The sequence below is a fragment of the Gouania willdenowi genome, chromosome 10, assembly GCF_900634775.1.
Source record: "Gouania willdenowi chromosome 10, fGouWil2.1, whole genome shotgun sequence".
NCBI classification, from domain to species: domain Eukaryota; kingdom Metazoa; phylum Chordata; class Actinopteri; order Blenniiformes; family Gobiesocidae; genus Gouania; species Gouania willdenowi.
The window spans coordinates 33507877-33522924 of NC_041053.1; the positions used below are offsets into that span (position 1 = coordinate 33507877).

General features: G+C 36.9%; 2 protein-coding genes across 2 annotated transcripts; both read right to left on the reverse strand.

Annotated features, from left to right (window-relative positions):
* Positions 1 to 459: 459 nt before the first annotated feature.
* Positions 460 to 2150, reverse strand: LOC114470798 (uncharacterized). The gene is made up of 6 exons (XM_028459128.1): positions 2034 to 2150; positions 1509 to 1832; positions 1078 to 1422; positions 862 to 996; positions 723 to 760; positions 460 to 615 (listed from the first exon to the last, which is right to left on the reverse strand). The coding sequence occupies exons 1-6, from the start codon at positions 2074 to 2076 to the stop codon at positions 460 to 462; spliced, it is 1041 nt and encodes a 346-aa protein (XP_028314929.1). The 5' UTR covers positions 2077 to 2150.
* A 9720-nt stretch (positions 2151 to 11870) lies between these two features.
* LOC114470799 (ribonuclease pancreatic-like) lies at positions 11871 to 12586 on the reverse strand. Its single transcript, XM_028459129.1, has 2 exons — positions 12500 to 12586; positions 11871 to 12334 (listed from the first exon to the last, which is right to left on the reverse strand). The coding sequence occupies exon 2, from the start codon at positions 12324 to 12326 to the stop codon at positions 11871 to 11873; it is 456 nt and encodes a 151-aa protein (XP_028314930.1). The 5' UTR covers positions 12327 to 12334; positions 12500 to 12586.
* Positions 12587 to 15048: the final 2462 nt, after the last annotated feature.

Here is a 15048-nt window from a genome sequence, read left to right on the forward strand (position 1 = left end):
TGGGCTTTTTTCTTTATTTATTGGCATACATGTTTTCACACAGATACAAAGGGTTTTCTGCATTTACCCAGGCCTGAGGAGCAGTAGTCAGCCACATTATGGAACTTGTGGAGCAGTTGGGGGTTAAGGGACTTGCTCAACATCCCACAGCAATGACCAGGGTGAGATTCGAACCGGCGACCCTCCGATTACAAGCCCAGGAATTTAGGTTTTTATTTACTCATCATTCATGGTAGTGAAAAAGTTAAAAATTATCAGCTCATAGGACAGATTTAACAACCCCACACTTATTCACGTCATTGATCAATTTATTGAAAGTAAAATGCATTTAGAATATTTTAAAAGTAAGAAACATTTAGGAATCAAAGTTAGAAGTTAAAAAAAACCCCAAATATTTAAGCTACTCTTAAAGCAGTTGACATGAATAACAGACCATGAGTATGAATGTTAAACTGAACATCAAATCTGTTTCAGGCTGAACACTGCCTTTTTCAGTGGGTCATTCAATTTGCAGGTAGAAGTTTGCTGAAACACTACAACAGTGTAGATTCTTCCTTGTTGCCAACTTGTTTTGTTGAAGACTGAAGCAGAGTAAACCTGTGGATCCTCGTCTCCCTGGACAAAAATAAAGTTTAGAAAAAGCTATGTTTGAATTTACAGTTTTGATTATCTTACAGAAAACTGGGAATAAAAAAGTCATTAAGCTTTTATTAACACCTTACCCACTGACCGTGGAGATCACCACTGGCTGATCCAACACCTTTTGGGATTTTGAGAAATGATATATATTAAAAAAAATATATAATAGATTAATAGTGTTTATCATAGTTTTTGGGAGATTTTTTTTTTTTTTTTTCTTACCATAACAACAACTGCTGCATGTTTTCTTCTTCATGGAACAAATGCAGTAGACTAAAACAATCACAGTGATGATCAACGCAGCACAAATGAGACAAAGTTCTGTGTTGGACCAATGCAAACGCTGCTCATGGAGGTCTATAGGAAAAAAAAACCAACAAACAATCAGTGAAAGTCATTTTTCTTTTTTAAAAAATAGGCTCAGATGTTTGCAGGTACCTTCAGTGTTCAGATGTGTCCCTTGACCCCAAAGGATGTGTCCACATGCAGCCACAGCACAGTGATAAATCCCTGCATCAGAGAAGTTCCTGGAGAAACTATAGAAACATCTCTGTGCAGACGGAGTCCTCAGACTGCTGTGACAGTCCTCACCACCATCATTGTGAGTGTAAATAAAACTGGGATGGGATTTATTCAACGCAGATTTAAACCAGTAAAAAGCAGGACTGTTGGAGCACATTTTATTTTCAGAGTTGGATAATAGTGAACACTTCACTGAGGTTTGGACTCCTGGATAAACAGTAGGAGGCTCCTGAATGATGGAGCTGATATCAGATTCTGTTTCTGGAACATAGAAAACATATTTGAATGAACATGTAATACAGGCATAATTTTTCCAATTAAACAAAAACTAGACATGTTTCAATTACCTTTAACTTTTATAAAATGTCCCGTCACAAATGTCCAATTTAGCCACTCATTTTTCACACAGTAGTACAGGCCGGTATCATTCAGCTTAGCTTCACTGATACGGAGAACAAAGGTTCCAGGCTCTTGTTTTGTTAAGAAGCTATTAGATCTTCCATCAATCTCTTCATCATCAAAAAAATATGTTCCTCCCAAGAATTCAGGAAAGTGCCCAGAAATAATTCTAATCCAGAACAATTTTTTATCAGGTGAAGGTTTTTGACGATCACAAGTTAGAGTCACATTTTGTTTAACATCCACAGTCAATGTCTCCAACTGAAAACTGCCTGAAAAGAAGAATCAAATTTTCATCAACAACAAAATATATGAATTACTGTAGTAAGTACAAAGTATGTTCATGGATATAAAATGTAAAATAGTTGATTTTTCAAAATAGAATCTTGCTTTACACAAATAAGTGTATAACCCAATTACAATATATTATGTTGAAATCACTGAAATAAAAACATTCTGTAAAGTTTACTTACTTACAACACGGAGCATCAACAGCCAAAGATAAAAGACGTGCATTTTGTTCGTAATGCACTTACGCCTAATCTTAGTTATTGTGTGTTAACAGTAATGTTCTCTCACCAAGTGAGAGGGGCCACTGTTAGACACAATATGATTGGTTTGTGAGCGTGCTGATATCTACCACAATGGGAACAACTAAAAAAAACACACACACACACACACACGCAAAACACACTCGACGAGAGGTTTTTATTTCATGACTAAGTTTCTCAAAACAAAGATTTGGTTGCATTAAGGAATAGATTAGTAATGTTGAATTTGGAAAAATATTAATAACTTTTTCAGCTTTTTATGGAGTTTTTAAATAATTGAGCATTATCCAAGTTCCTTTATCAGATTCACCCAGTTATCAGGTTTTGTGAAATCAAATAAATATGCCGTGTATGGGAACAAAGGGTAGTAATTCAAAAATATTAATTATTAATTATTAATTAATATGTCCGTTGCCAGAGGTGCCATCTAGAATTTAGTTTTTAAGTGTTCTAGATAATAAATGTTTGAATGTCAATAAAAACACAGCGGTACAATATGTACATTTTTATTTTACAGGCTATTCACATAAATTACAAACATGATGATGATAAATGGTAGGCAGTTTTCACAGGTATTCAGTTATTTTGACTCATTGGTATCACACAAAATGTACATTTGAGACACGGAAGTATAACATATATACACATTCTGAGTGTTTTAGATGTTTGTATAAATTTGGGATTCATATGGGTCTTCTAACGCTCTGAGGAGTAGGTAGAAGGAAAAATGGAAAGTTAAAGTAATGAAATTGATAAAACTTTACCAAAACGAAAATTATGGACTTACTATGGAATCTAGGGTTTTAATCTAGAGGTTTCGTTTGGTTTTAAGCCACCGGTCACTAGTGTTGAGTGTGTGTTTTACCCTCCTGTGTGCCAGCCTTGGACTTCAACTTGGACTTGAACTTCTACGACACGTGGTCAGTGATAAAAGGGGAAGCGGGAGTCCTAACTCTACTGTAAAAAGACAAGATATGTCCACAAACAAAGTCATAAAACTAGAGTGTAGTGTATGTGTCACATGTTTGGGCCAAAATGGAGGATGTGTTTGTGTGTGTGCTACAAAATGAGCTTTCTAAAGACTCTTAAATAAAACTTCTTTCAGCATTATGACTGGAATTAGTTTAAATCACAGTTCTGCCTTTAAACCATCGAATGGTGTTTTAAGTTGTAATGTGTATTTTTTCCTTTTCAATCTTCATGTTGAAGAAGATTTCTGAGGTGTATAATGTCTCCGGTTACATTCCTTGTGTCCCTGTGGAATGTGTTTATTCTTTGGGTAAGATGATGGGAGTGTCAGCAGGGGGTCTGTAGGGCAGGATGAAGGCCTTTGAGTAAACAGAAAAGCCTTGGTTCTCTGACTCAAAAACAGACGCCCGAAAAAAGAGCGAAGTTTGATTAAATTCCAAATGTGCGACAGCGCTTTTACCTCCTTTGGACATGGACCAGGGTCCCCTACAGCCGGGGTTACTATAATATATAAATGTGTTCTTGTTAATTTGCATTACATAGCTTTACATTTGCACAAGCTGTATGTAATATAGTAGTCATATTTAAAGGTCCCATGTCATGCTATTTTCACCCATCTCTATTTTTTTTTAAGAACCCCAAAAACATAGAATTTAAGGTTTATTTGGCCAAACTCGCCTGTTTTCCAGAGTTTTAGCCTCTGAAAAGTCACTGGGTGTTTGCTGGTACATACATAGACTGTAGAAAATACATACATAGCACTGCGCGAAGGATGCTGAATGCTCACCTTTGTGGGTGTGTCTATTTGCATGTCAATCACAGCAGAGAGCTTCCTGGAGGTGCGGCTTCTCCAGCTCAGTGCAGCGTCAAATTCGTCATCAAAGTGGGAACGTGTCATCAAATTGCAGCGAGGTGTTTGGGCTCGCCCTGCAATAAGAAAGGAGCAAATCACCACTAGATTGCCATTGCGGTCATCACCATCACTCTGAGAAGTGACTTAGCAGCTTAACACTCCAGTGAGTGTTTGAAACAGTTTACTCTGCTGCTGCACGCACACACCCTGAAGCAGCGTTTGTCGGACTCACAATCACAATCGCCGCTTGTATAGCCATGTGTTTTACTGTAATGTGCAGTGTGTGGATAGCAGAAGACAACCGCTATGGTTATCAACTGTTGGAATCCCACACACCAAACACAGGTGCAGTATAATATTAGTGCAAGCCAAGCCATCTCCAAGAGCGTGGTATAGTCTGTGTCTACAGACACGCCTACTATATGCATGAAGGCCCCAAAACAGCCTGTTTTTGGGAGCGCTCTGAAAGTGACATTTCCGAGGGCTAAAACTCAGGAAAAAAGGCAAGTTTGGGAAAGTAAACCTCAAATACTATGTCGTTTGGGTTCTTAGAACAATTGAAAATGGGTGAAAAATAGCAGAATACTGGACCTTTAAATGTGTGTTGATAGAAGACGTCTTTATTTTTAGTTTTTTTTTCAAAAAAGGATAAACTAAAGCTACTTCTGCCAAAATGTGTCTTAAGCAAATAATCTAGCATTAGTTTTATAAATGTTTCCATTGGTTTACAGTTCCATAGAAATTGTGAGTTTATTAAAAAAATGCAGCGAAATGCACAAGTTAATTAATTTCATTTACTAAGTGCTATTATACAGTATATCTTTAACTTTATTTTGCAAATGTAACTTTTAACCTAATGCTTGTCATCTATTTAAATTAGGTACATTTTTTTTACATTGAACAGCAACTTGCTGACTTATGAAATTATTAATGAAATAACCCGAACACAGAGTCTGGTTGATGTCCCACTCACTCTGTCTGTCACGTATTGTAGCACAATAAGCAACATACAGGCATGCAGAGGTGGTTAGAGAGGAGAGACAGACCACAACCCTCATATAAAAACAAAATTAGACATATCTAACTGTGATGGAACTTTTCTGAAGGCCAACTGAATCACACGTGTGACACAGGAAATAGGCCGTGGATGTAATTTTGTCCTCTTTAGACCCCTGACGTAGCAATGAAATATTAATTTAGCTCTCTAATCGTAAAGCCATGTCCCATGAGGTGATATCCAGTACAGCTTCATGTGTTACCGACCAGCATATGCTTTATATAACCTGACTTCTTTTGTGTATTTTGTTAGTCGCTCCATTTATGCTTAAAGCCTTCATCTGAGTCTCATCTGAGCAAAAAGCCTCAGCAGTTGGTCAGAACTAAGATTATGTTTAACCACAAACTGTAGCATTCTGTTGTAGCCTTTGCCTGGGGTTTTGTTAATGTTTTACTCAAAGACTGACGTGCTCAGAATTATTTAATTGTAAGACTTGATCTATTGTTCACCATAATGGGGTCATTTTTTTTTGTCTGAACATGTTTGGATGTACTTAGATTGTCTGCACTTTCCTGTGCTGCAGTGCATTGTGGTAGGCACACAGCTCATTGGTAAACCACAGCCTGCCTCTTGTTTCTGTTTTTCACAGCTTTGTGTCTCCGTGTCACATTTCCGATGGTGAAACTGTCCTCTACACTTAAAAAAAAACAAAAAAAAAAAAACACCCTGGTGAAACTCTAAATGTTTTCATGCACATTTAATTTGAAATGTCAAATTTTATGGCTGTGACTGAACCTTGATCCTCCTATGATCTTGAAGGCAACAGGATCGCTCTTTAAAATAAAGAAAGGGTGGAATGGGTCGTATGATTGATGTCATTAGTTCTCATTGAGCACATTTGTGTGTTTTCCATGAATTTCTACCCACAAACTCATAGTTATACATGAGCCTGAAAATAAATCTGAATGCACACCTAACTATTCATATCAGTGTTGGGTCAATTATATTTGTAATTGCGTGATCAGTAATGAATTACAATCATGGCGTAATTATAATTGTAACTGTATTTGAACACATCTGTTGCTGTTGTAATCATAATTGAATTGTATTGAGTTCAGATAATTGACTTTGTAAATTGTAATTGGCTTGGAAATTCTATAAACTGGGGAACCGGTCCGTGTCACAGTTCTATGGCTTACACATATGTAGTTAACAATCATTAAAATATGTTTAATATCAAGTAGTTTTTTAAATAATTGAATCTACCATGAGATTGGGTGAAAAATTATAGTTTTTAGTCTATTTTACAGCTGATTTAAGACAAGGGTCAAAACTCACTGGTTATCATAAGAGATGGTAAGGGAAAGCTAATACAAGAGGGAGGCACGTGTGTTCACTCCCAGTACCTTTTACTTCCAGCTTTACGCTGCCGTAAAGCAGGGTCGTGACACTGCTGCAACATCCACACAGACCTCCCTCCCCTCTCTGATTCCCATCATATCTGCCAACATCCACGCCTCGCTCATCACTGGAACTATTCCCTCATCCTTCAAAACCGCTGCAATAACTCCAATCCTAATCATAACTTCCATCCCAACTCAAATCTCTCCTTCATCAGTAAAATTCTCGAAAAAACAGTCGCCAAACAACTTCACCCTCACCTATCCCACAATAACCTCTATGAACAGTTCCAGTCCAGTTTCCGCCCCCTCTTTAGCACTGAAACAGCACTCATGAAAATAACCAACGACCTCCTCATGGCAGCTGATTTTGGACTCCTAACCATCCTCATCCTCCTCGACCTGAGTGCGGCATTCGACCCCATCTCTCACACCTCCCTTCTGAACAGATTAGCTTCCATCGGCATTACCCACACCCCCCTTAACTGGTTTAAATCCTCTCTTTCCGGCCACACTCAGTTTATCCAGCTCAAATCCTTTAAATCAAACCCCTCCCCCGTCACTACAGGTGTGCCTCAGGGCTCAGTCATGGGGCCCCTTCTCTTCATTATTTACCTCCTCCCCTTGGAAATATCTTCTGTAAATATGGTATTCATTTTCACTGTTACGCTGATGACACCCAGCTCTACCTCACAGTAAACCATCTTCTACCCAACCATCCCTTACCGACGGTATCACAGAACTTAAATCCTGGTTAAATCACAATCTCCTAAAACTCAACAGTGAGAAAACAGAGGTTCTCCTCATTGGAACAAAATCAACACTCTCCAAATCCAATAGTTTCTCCATCCAAATCGAGAACTTCTTCGTCTCCCCCTCCCCACAGGTTAAAAGTCTGGGTGTCATCCTTGACAGCACTCTATCCTAGAAATACCACATCAATAATATCATCCGGTCCGCATATTTCTACCTCCGTAGCATTAATTGCCTCCACCCCTCCCTCACCCCTCACACTGCTGCTCTCCTTGTCCACAGTCTCGTCACTTCCCGACTTGATTACTGCAATTCCCTTCTCTTTGGTCTCCCCAGTAAATCCCTCCATAAACTCCAGTTAGTCCAGAACTCAGCTTCCCGCATCATCACAAAAACCCCCTCTATTTCCCACATCACTCCTGTTCTCCACCAGCTCCACTGGCTCCCCATTCAACTCCGCGTCCACTTCAAGATCCTTCTCTGTTTTAGCTTCAGTTTTACTGTAGTTTTATACTGTTTTATCTTAAATTTTATTGTGGTTTTATACTCTGCTGTTGTGGTTTTCTCATGAACAGTTAAGTGACCTTGGGTGACCTGAAAGGCACTGATGTTCAAATAAAATGTATTATCATTGCCATATATAACAGTAAATAAACAATAAAAGTACAAAATATGATGCATTTGTTTGGTATGTTATCAGTAATTAATGTGCTTTACCTTTTTTGCCAGCCACAGTCAGTGTTTTGTTGAGTCAACGTTGCCTGGATTAACACAGAAAAGTGTATTAATGAAGAAAATAGCAGCTTTAGATAATAGTTGTTTTTTTTCCAGAGAAATAGATTTACCTTCACAATGGTTGCATGTACTTTTTCTTCACAGCGTACACAAGAAATGCCATAACAGTCAGACTTACAGCCAAGGCTGCACAGAGGATGTAGATAACTAAAGTTGCCTTGAGTGACAAAATGTTGCCTCCTGCGCAAAAGAAAAATCAAATACTTGAATGTGTTTTTGTGGTGCAGTTTTTGTAGAATATAAATCCTTTGAAAGTCTTTGTGACAGCGTTGGAGGGTTTTTGTGCCCCCCGCAGTTTTCTTGATACCCCCCCCACCCCCCTCATTTAATACCGCCTGGGGCCGACTCTGATGTCTTATATATCTTTGTAGGTGTGGTTCTTAGACTCAAATTTTACTGGGGTCTCAATTCAGGTTGTCAAGAGCATGAACCCAGATAAAAACTAACAATAAATATGTAATTTGATTTGAAGGGGATTTATTCTGCATCAAACTGTCTTTTTGTGATCGATTACCGAATGCTTTGCAGGGTCTGTACAGTGTTACACCAGACTTTCAGCATACTCTTCATTAGTATAATAAATTTGACCTCATATATAATATGAATATTCAAGATTCTGCTTGCGTGTCAGCAGGTCAAGAAAGACAGGGGGAGGGTGGTTCAGGGAACTTCTCTGGTATAGGGAGTTAGTTGTAGGTGTAGCAAAGTAACTGATTACCCCTCTGCTGTAGATTCTAATGAGTGTCTGAAACTTGTGGCAGTCAGAGATGAACAACTGGGACTGATTGTCATTTAGTTTGTTAAACTTTCTGCACCTAGTGAGGGAGGTCTACAAAACCTGTTAAAAAAACTTCAGCTTCCTCTGACCCTTACCTGAGCAGCAGACTTGCCACATCCTCTTTTCATTTTTGAACCTTCTACTTTCACAGTTGCTTATCTTCTTGGTGGTCAGAGTGACCTCAAGACCTTTTGGAAGAACGCTGGCTACAAAGACGTCCTTTCAGAACAGACATGATATTTTCATCATGATGTGGTTGAGATATTCATTATTCGTATACCCTTAAATATAAACATACTGAATGAGCACTCAGTATGATAACAAACCTAGATCCTCCCAGACCTTCGGGAGCTTCATGTTCTGTAACATTTTAGGCACAATGTCTAAGTTTTCTTCTAACTGCTTCTGAGCTGGAGGAGTCTTGGTTTAAACCAACTCAAGTCATGGTTTTTCTTGTGGGTTATTAAGGTTCTCCTACACCTACGGTAAATCGGTGTACTCCTATGGATCAAAAACATTTATTATTAATTAACTGTAGTGGAGCGGACTCTAGAAAGAAACACACGCATACCTTTTCGTTTAAGCCAATAATATTTTGCTCTTTGTTTTGACTTTGCTCAAAGGAACACCAACTAAACTTTGGCTGGATAACCTCAGTGTTCTGTTAGAGAAATTATGGCTTCAGTAGCTTTTTATCATAAGCAGGCGTTTGGCCATGTAACGCTCTGAAAAGAAGAATCTTAACCTGAACATTGTAATGCATAAGAAGCCATCTGAAATAGGCTTAAAGAAGAGGTGTTATGTGACACATCTGAGGTGACTTTGTCAGAGGGATCATTTAAAGGTCTCATATTATACAAATTTCACTTTTTAATGGTTTTCTAACAGTAATATCTCTACAGGCTCATTATGAGGCTCCAAAAGTTAAAATGTATGATCCTTCATTGCTTGGTTGCTCCACATTTTGTGAAATGTGTGCTCAGACTGTCATAAGAGGAGTAACTCCTCCTACTGCCACTCCCACAAGGAGATAAGCTCCACCCTCACTATTTACTTTGCTAGTAAACAGACACGGTGAAGGCAGGACGAGCCAAGCAGAAGTTTTTTTTTTTTGTTGTTCCCTCCCCTTATCTGAGTCTCTCAGGACCCAGTGGACAGTTTTTATCTTTGCTGTTTGTGGAGAACACTCCATGACTCAAGCACAAATGTGGAAGTTCATATTATTTTGTGTTTTTTGTACTTCATAAGCCTAACTAGCATGATAAGCTGCTGGCTGTTAAAATGTCAGTGTGAAGTTAGCACAGAAGCTAACACTACTCAATTGCTGCAGGTAACGTTATGTTCATGAACATGCAAGAAAAAATAATATCAGGAGATCTTCAACATAAGATGTTTGAACACTGACTGAGCGGTAGTGTTTGGTGCAATGCACTTCAAATACTTTTTGTTGGCTTCTGAGACCTATGTGAAATGGTATTAAAAGCAGTATAATATGAGACCAGATTTGTATATTTTCTTTTCTATATTTTGACGATTTTGAGAATTGCACCAGACTAACACACGCATTTCCAAAAAACAAAACTAAAACTAAGCATTTTCAAAAGAAAAAAAGAAGAAAACTAATAAAAACCATTAAATTTCAAAGTACAAAGTAAAAATTAAAGTAATGGAATGATCATAACTCTTAGCCTATCCTTGAAAAGGTCATGTATGTGATAAATACATGCTGGTGAAAATAAGAATATACTCTATATACTTTTAGTTTAAAGCTGTACTATTACATTTACCTCATAGTTCCAAGTACATCAAATAAAGGCTATAAATTACAAAGCTTAAGTCTAGAGTCCAAATTTGTCGAGTTGTAGACCTATGCAAGTTACCGTTTTGCAAAGCAACTCAAACAACCACAAAGTTTCAAAGGAGTAGCTTGTACATAAATACAATCGAGAATTGAAATGAAATGGTTTGCAGGTCTTTCACTCAGTGGTGAATCATTATTTGAGAAAAGCAGAAACCACAATGGGTGAGCTTGAAGTTCGTTTTTCTCTCCAAGCCTCAAACATCCTGTTGAGTTTTCGGTTTTTAGGTGTTGGTTGGTTTTAATACAGTCCTGAGATATGGCCAGCCACAACTTTTACCATTTGTTTTATACTGAACCTGTATTTCATATAAAAGTTGTTCCCATCCACTGATGCCAGTGTGATCCCAAAAACACTGCCAAAGTGACTTTTTTGGTGTTTTCACCGATTGAAAATTGTTAAAAAATAATAAAGATGTTGATATTTTTGGCTTTCCACGGAAAGACTCGAATGCGGCTGAAGTCTTAGTGATGCCATCACGGGGGGGAAGCGATAAACAAAGCAGAAAATGGCGTCAAGCAAATCACTGTCTTGTTTGGCAAAGAAATACTGTAAGAAAGAACCAATCACTTTTTAAAGATACTTTTTGGCTTTGGTGCCGTTTTTACATTTTTCTACAGCATTTCCAATCCCACAATGCATTCTGCTAAACTTTTCTGAAATTTAAGCCACATGAACATTTGTCAACAAATCCATTGTTTGTAATGGAGACAATGACAAACTTGCAAACAGCTATTCTAGCCTTTGTGAGAAAACTCCCATTTATGTTGAAATACCTTTCATTTATTACTTGCCGTCGCCGGCAGCTTTGAATACTATACAAAACCTTATTTGTTCTATTTTGTCGAATGAAATAATTAACGGTGAATAGACTTGTTTGGAAGATTGTCAGATCTTGAATTACCTTCAAAGACTGAGTAGGAACCTTCAGACATCAAGAATACTTTCTGCTCAATGATTAATAGGTTAGATAGAATAGGGCAGAGAATAAACATTTTGATTGTGTTATTCAAATTGAAACTAGAGCTCTTTTGTATTAGTGTAATAATTTCACAAGCTGTCATCGTTGCAGCTTGAAGCCCATAGGGGCGTGGTTAGGCCAAAGACAAACTTGACATGTACACCAGCACGTGCACGGAATCGTGTGTGTAGGAGTGTTGGTATATGTCAATTTATTTCGGTTTAAAAAAATCACACACAGCTCGTTCTCATATCACAAAAGTAACCTTTTGGAATCTGTGTTGTACATTTATTCCACAATGAGAAACGTTTAATGACTTAAGTTCAGAGACTGACAAACCAGATACCGAATGATAATATCACCGTTTATTGAAGCACATACATTAGCTGCTCTGTCAGTTGTTGCAGTAGTAATTATTTCCATTATAGTGCACAGGATAACCACCTTTACAGTCAATGATAATAATCTTCTTGGTAAGTTTTCTGCCAGTGTATTTGCATTCAGGGTATTTGCAGTTTTTATTAAGACGACATACAACAATGTCAAAGCGTGTTTTGCTTTTGATCAGGTTGCCATCTTCACCGCATTTTTCTCCACTCTCACACACAGAGCTCACATTGGACGCTTCTGATAAAATAAACGTATTAACAGGTTTGCAAACTTTGACCTTTTCCTTCATTTCAAAAATACTCCTCTTCTTAATTTCAGCATCACATCGTTTGATCTCCATGTCCTTCTTAATGTGCTTTTTTTGGAAACTTAACCATTGATCATGAGGATGGATGTCCACATCACAGAGAGCGCAGGCTGCGAGCAGCATCAGCATCAAACACACCACTGGAATCTTCATTGGTCCTTCTGTTAAAGTGTGCCCCAAAAAAGATGAAATAACAACTTATTTTTCAATAATAATAACAGAAATAATAAAACTATTTGAACAAAAACACAATACAAAGTATGCATTGTTTCCATTATTGACAGAACAAATTAGGCTTTTGTTTAAATAATAACCTGGAAGCTTACAGGAGATGGCTCTTCTTTCTTCTGATGTATGTATCAGTTCTGGCAGCAAGAGATGTTAAGCAGTAGTAGATAAAAATTATTGCAGACGTGTGTGTGGAATGTGGATATCTGCCTTTTCTTATATAGTACGGCAGTTGTTGGTGTGAATCCTCCTACCTAGAGTTGCAGACACGTAGTGAAAAATGTGTTAACCACAATATGCATCTGTGTCGAGTCATTCTGCTGCTGCTGCACTGTGGTCTACAGTCAGCTTCAGATGAATCAAGCATTTGAGATTAAAACTTAAGCTTTCTCTCTTGTTTCTACAGATTAACTTGGACATCTTTTTTTAATTTGCTTTTTCTACTTTTTGAAGTGTTTGAAAACTAAACATACTTTAGAACACTTTGGCAGTTATTTTTTTTTTTTTTATCATTGTTTCTCAGTGAGTACAATATTTTCTACACGTGCATGTGGAGTGTAATTTTACCATTAGCCTTTTTTCTGTATATAGTTAATGGTGGTATTTTCAATACTGTTATAATATTAATGGTTGTGAATGCATTAAGTCTCATTCTTAAACCTGTTGAACGCATTAAAATATGATAAAAGACAAAATCATCATCACAGTAAAACGTAATAGCAAAATCTATAAATGTCCAATTATCAATATATTTAGTCAAGCGCAGACTAGCAAGTAAAGTATGATGAAATATTTAATTAACCATAATTTACAATAATCATGCAGATCTTTTTTTTTGCAGCATCCCTGCTAATTAATTTGTTATTTTTTTTGTATTTACTGTATCTGTGTGACAGTGGTAGCATCACTGTAAGGACAGTTAATCTGATTTAGTTTCCGTATCTGATCATAAAATTGTGTTTCTTTTTATATCATAGCTGTTAGAAGCACGAACATGATAGTACTATAAATCATTTAATTCATACAAAGATTGTTTATAGTATCAAGAATTCAGACATAGCAGCGTAAAGATTCAACGGTTGTTTAATTTCAACATTCAACAAAGTTTCAAATACCACTCGCATATTTTTGAACTTATGACATTTCCAATGAAAAGAACTGACTTTACAGGAAGTTATACGGTTGGTCACTAACTGATAATAACTGAGGTTTTTATTTTTGTTCAAACGACTAAAGCTTCAGTATGAGAAGAAATGATGTGGAAAAATACTGTCAGAAAGGGAGGAAATATGGTGAAGGACTTGATTGGAGTGGAAACATGATTTAAAATGCATTTCAGAAACAAGATGAAGAAAATATTTGCAATTGATTGTGAGGGATGGAAGGAAATGATGGAGATCTACTAAAGAAGAAAAACTTGATGAAAGAGCAAAAACACTGATATGTTTCACACCTAAATTAACAAAATTCAACAATAATCAAATGAAAAGAAGCAACAATGCATAAACAGTACAGTAGTTATGTATACTTGTGTTAGTCTGTGGAAAGCCGTACATTGATGTTGCCCTTTCCTGTTGTTGTTATTACCAGTCATTTCTGTGGAGGTTTGCTGTAAACCAGGAACTCATCTTAGTTCAAGGACCACATACATATACGTACCAGAAAAGTCCATGAAATTGTGAAGGAAAAAAAGCACAAATTCAAAAATGTGGCTCCCCAGTTTGCACTTTCACATGTCACAAGTCACCAATATCTTGCATGTTAAGCAATTAGTCATAATTCCTTGAATTTGCAACAGATTTTCTCAAATATTATGTAATTGGCCAGAATTTGCAAAATGTAAGAATTTTGCATGTATTTTTTAGTATTACTGCATATAAAGTAGTTTTTACTTGGGTAAGATATCTACAACTTATATGATTTATAAAAAGTCACATTGTTGTCATTTTTATTTTGACATGAAGCTTTCTGCGGGCCAGACTAGATGTGTTGACGGGCTAAATTTGGCCCGCAGGTCTTGCGTTTGACACGTGCTGTCAGCACACATTTAACTTTAGGTCAATATCTGTAGTTTTTTTTGTTCTCCATTTACGCTCAGCTCTTCTACGATCAAATTTCAAATTCTGCACTGTTTCAGTCTTTCTTTAAGGTGTTTGTATGTGTTTGGTTTTCTCTTCATTTTGATTGGAACCACAGCATCTATGATATTACAGACATTATGTTTTCATCACGATTAAATTCCCTAAATTTGCAAGAATTTTCCTTGTTTTGGAAAAATAAAAAAATTGTAATTTAGCATTACTGCATATAGGAGTACTTCCTATTTAGATGGATATTTACTGAATTTGATAATTTGAAAAGAGTAAGATATCCTCAAATTTTATGGTAATTTTTCTAGAGTCATGTTTTTGTTGTTATTTCTATGTTGAACAAAATATTTCTGGGTGCTGTACTAGATGATCTGACGGACCAAATTTGGCCCACGGGCCTTGAGTTTGACACTTTGTTTGGGTCAATAAGAGGGAACCTCTCACAAACTCCTCAAACTGTAGGGTGATTTTATTATTTTTATCTCCAACAATAACTGTGTATGAAAATAATATTTTCTGTCTCACTATTGTCAAGTATTCACCATCTTGTGTGAGCA

Bases quoted from the DNA above. Each gene is read 5' to 3' on its own strand.
- LOC114470798 (XM_028459128.1), bottom strand. From the start codon at position 2,076: ATGCACGTCTTTTATCTTTGGCTGTTGATGCTCCGTGTTGTAA. The intron at 1,833-2,033 runs GTAAGTAAACTT...TCTTCTTTTCAG, and splicing joins GTTGATGCTCCGTGTTGTAA to GCAGTTTTCAGTTGGAGACA. The intron at 616-722 runs GTAAGGTGTTAA...ATTTTTGTCCAG, and splicing joins GTGATCTCCACGGTCAGTGG to GGAGACGAGGATCCACAGGT.
- LOC114470799 (XM_028459129.1), bottom strand. From the start codon at position 12,326: ATGAAGATTCCAGTGGTGTGTTTGATGCTGATGCTGCTCGCAGCCTGC.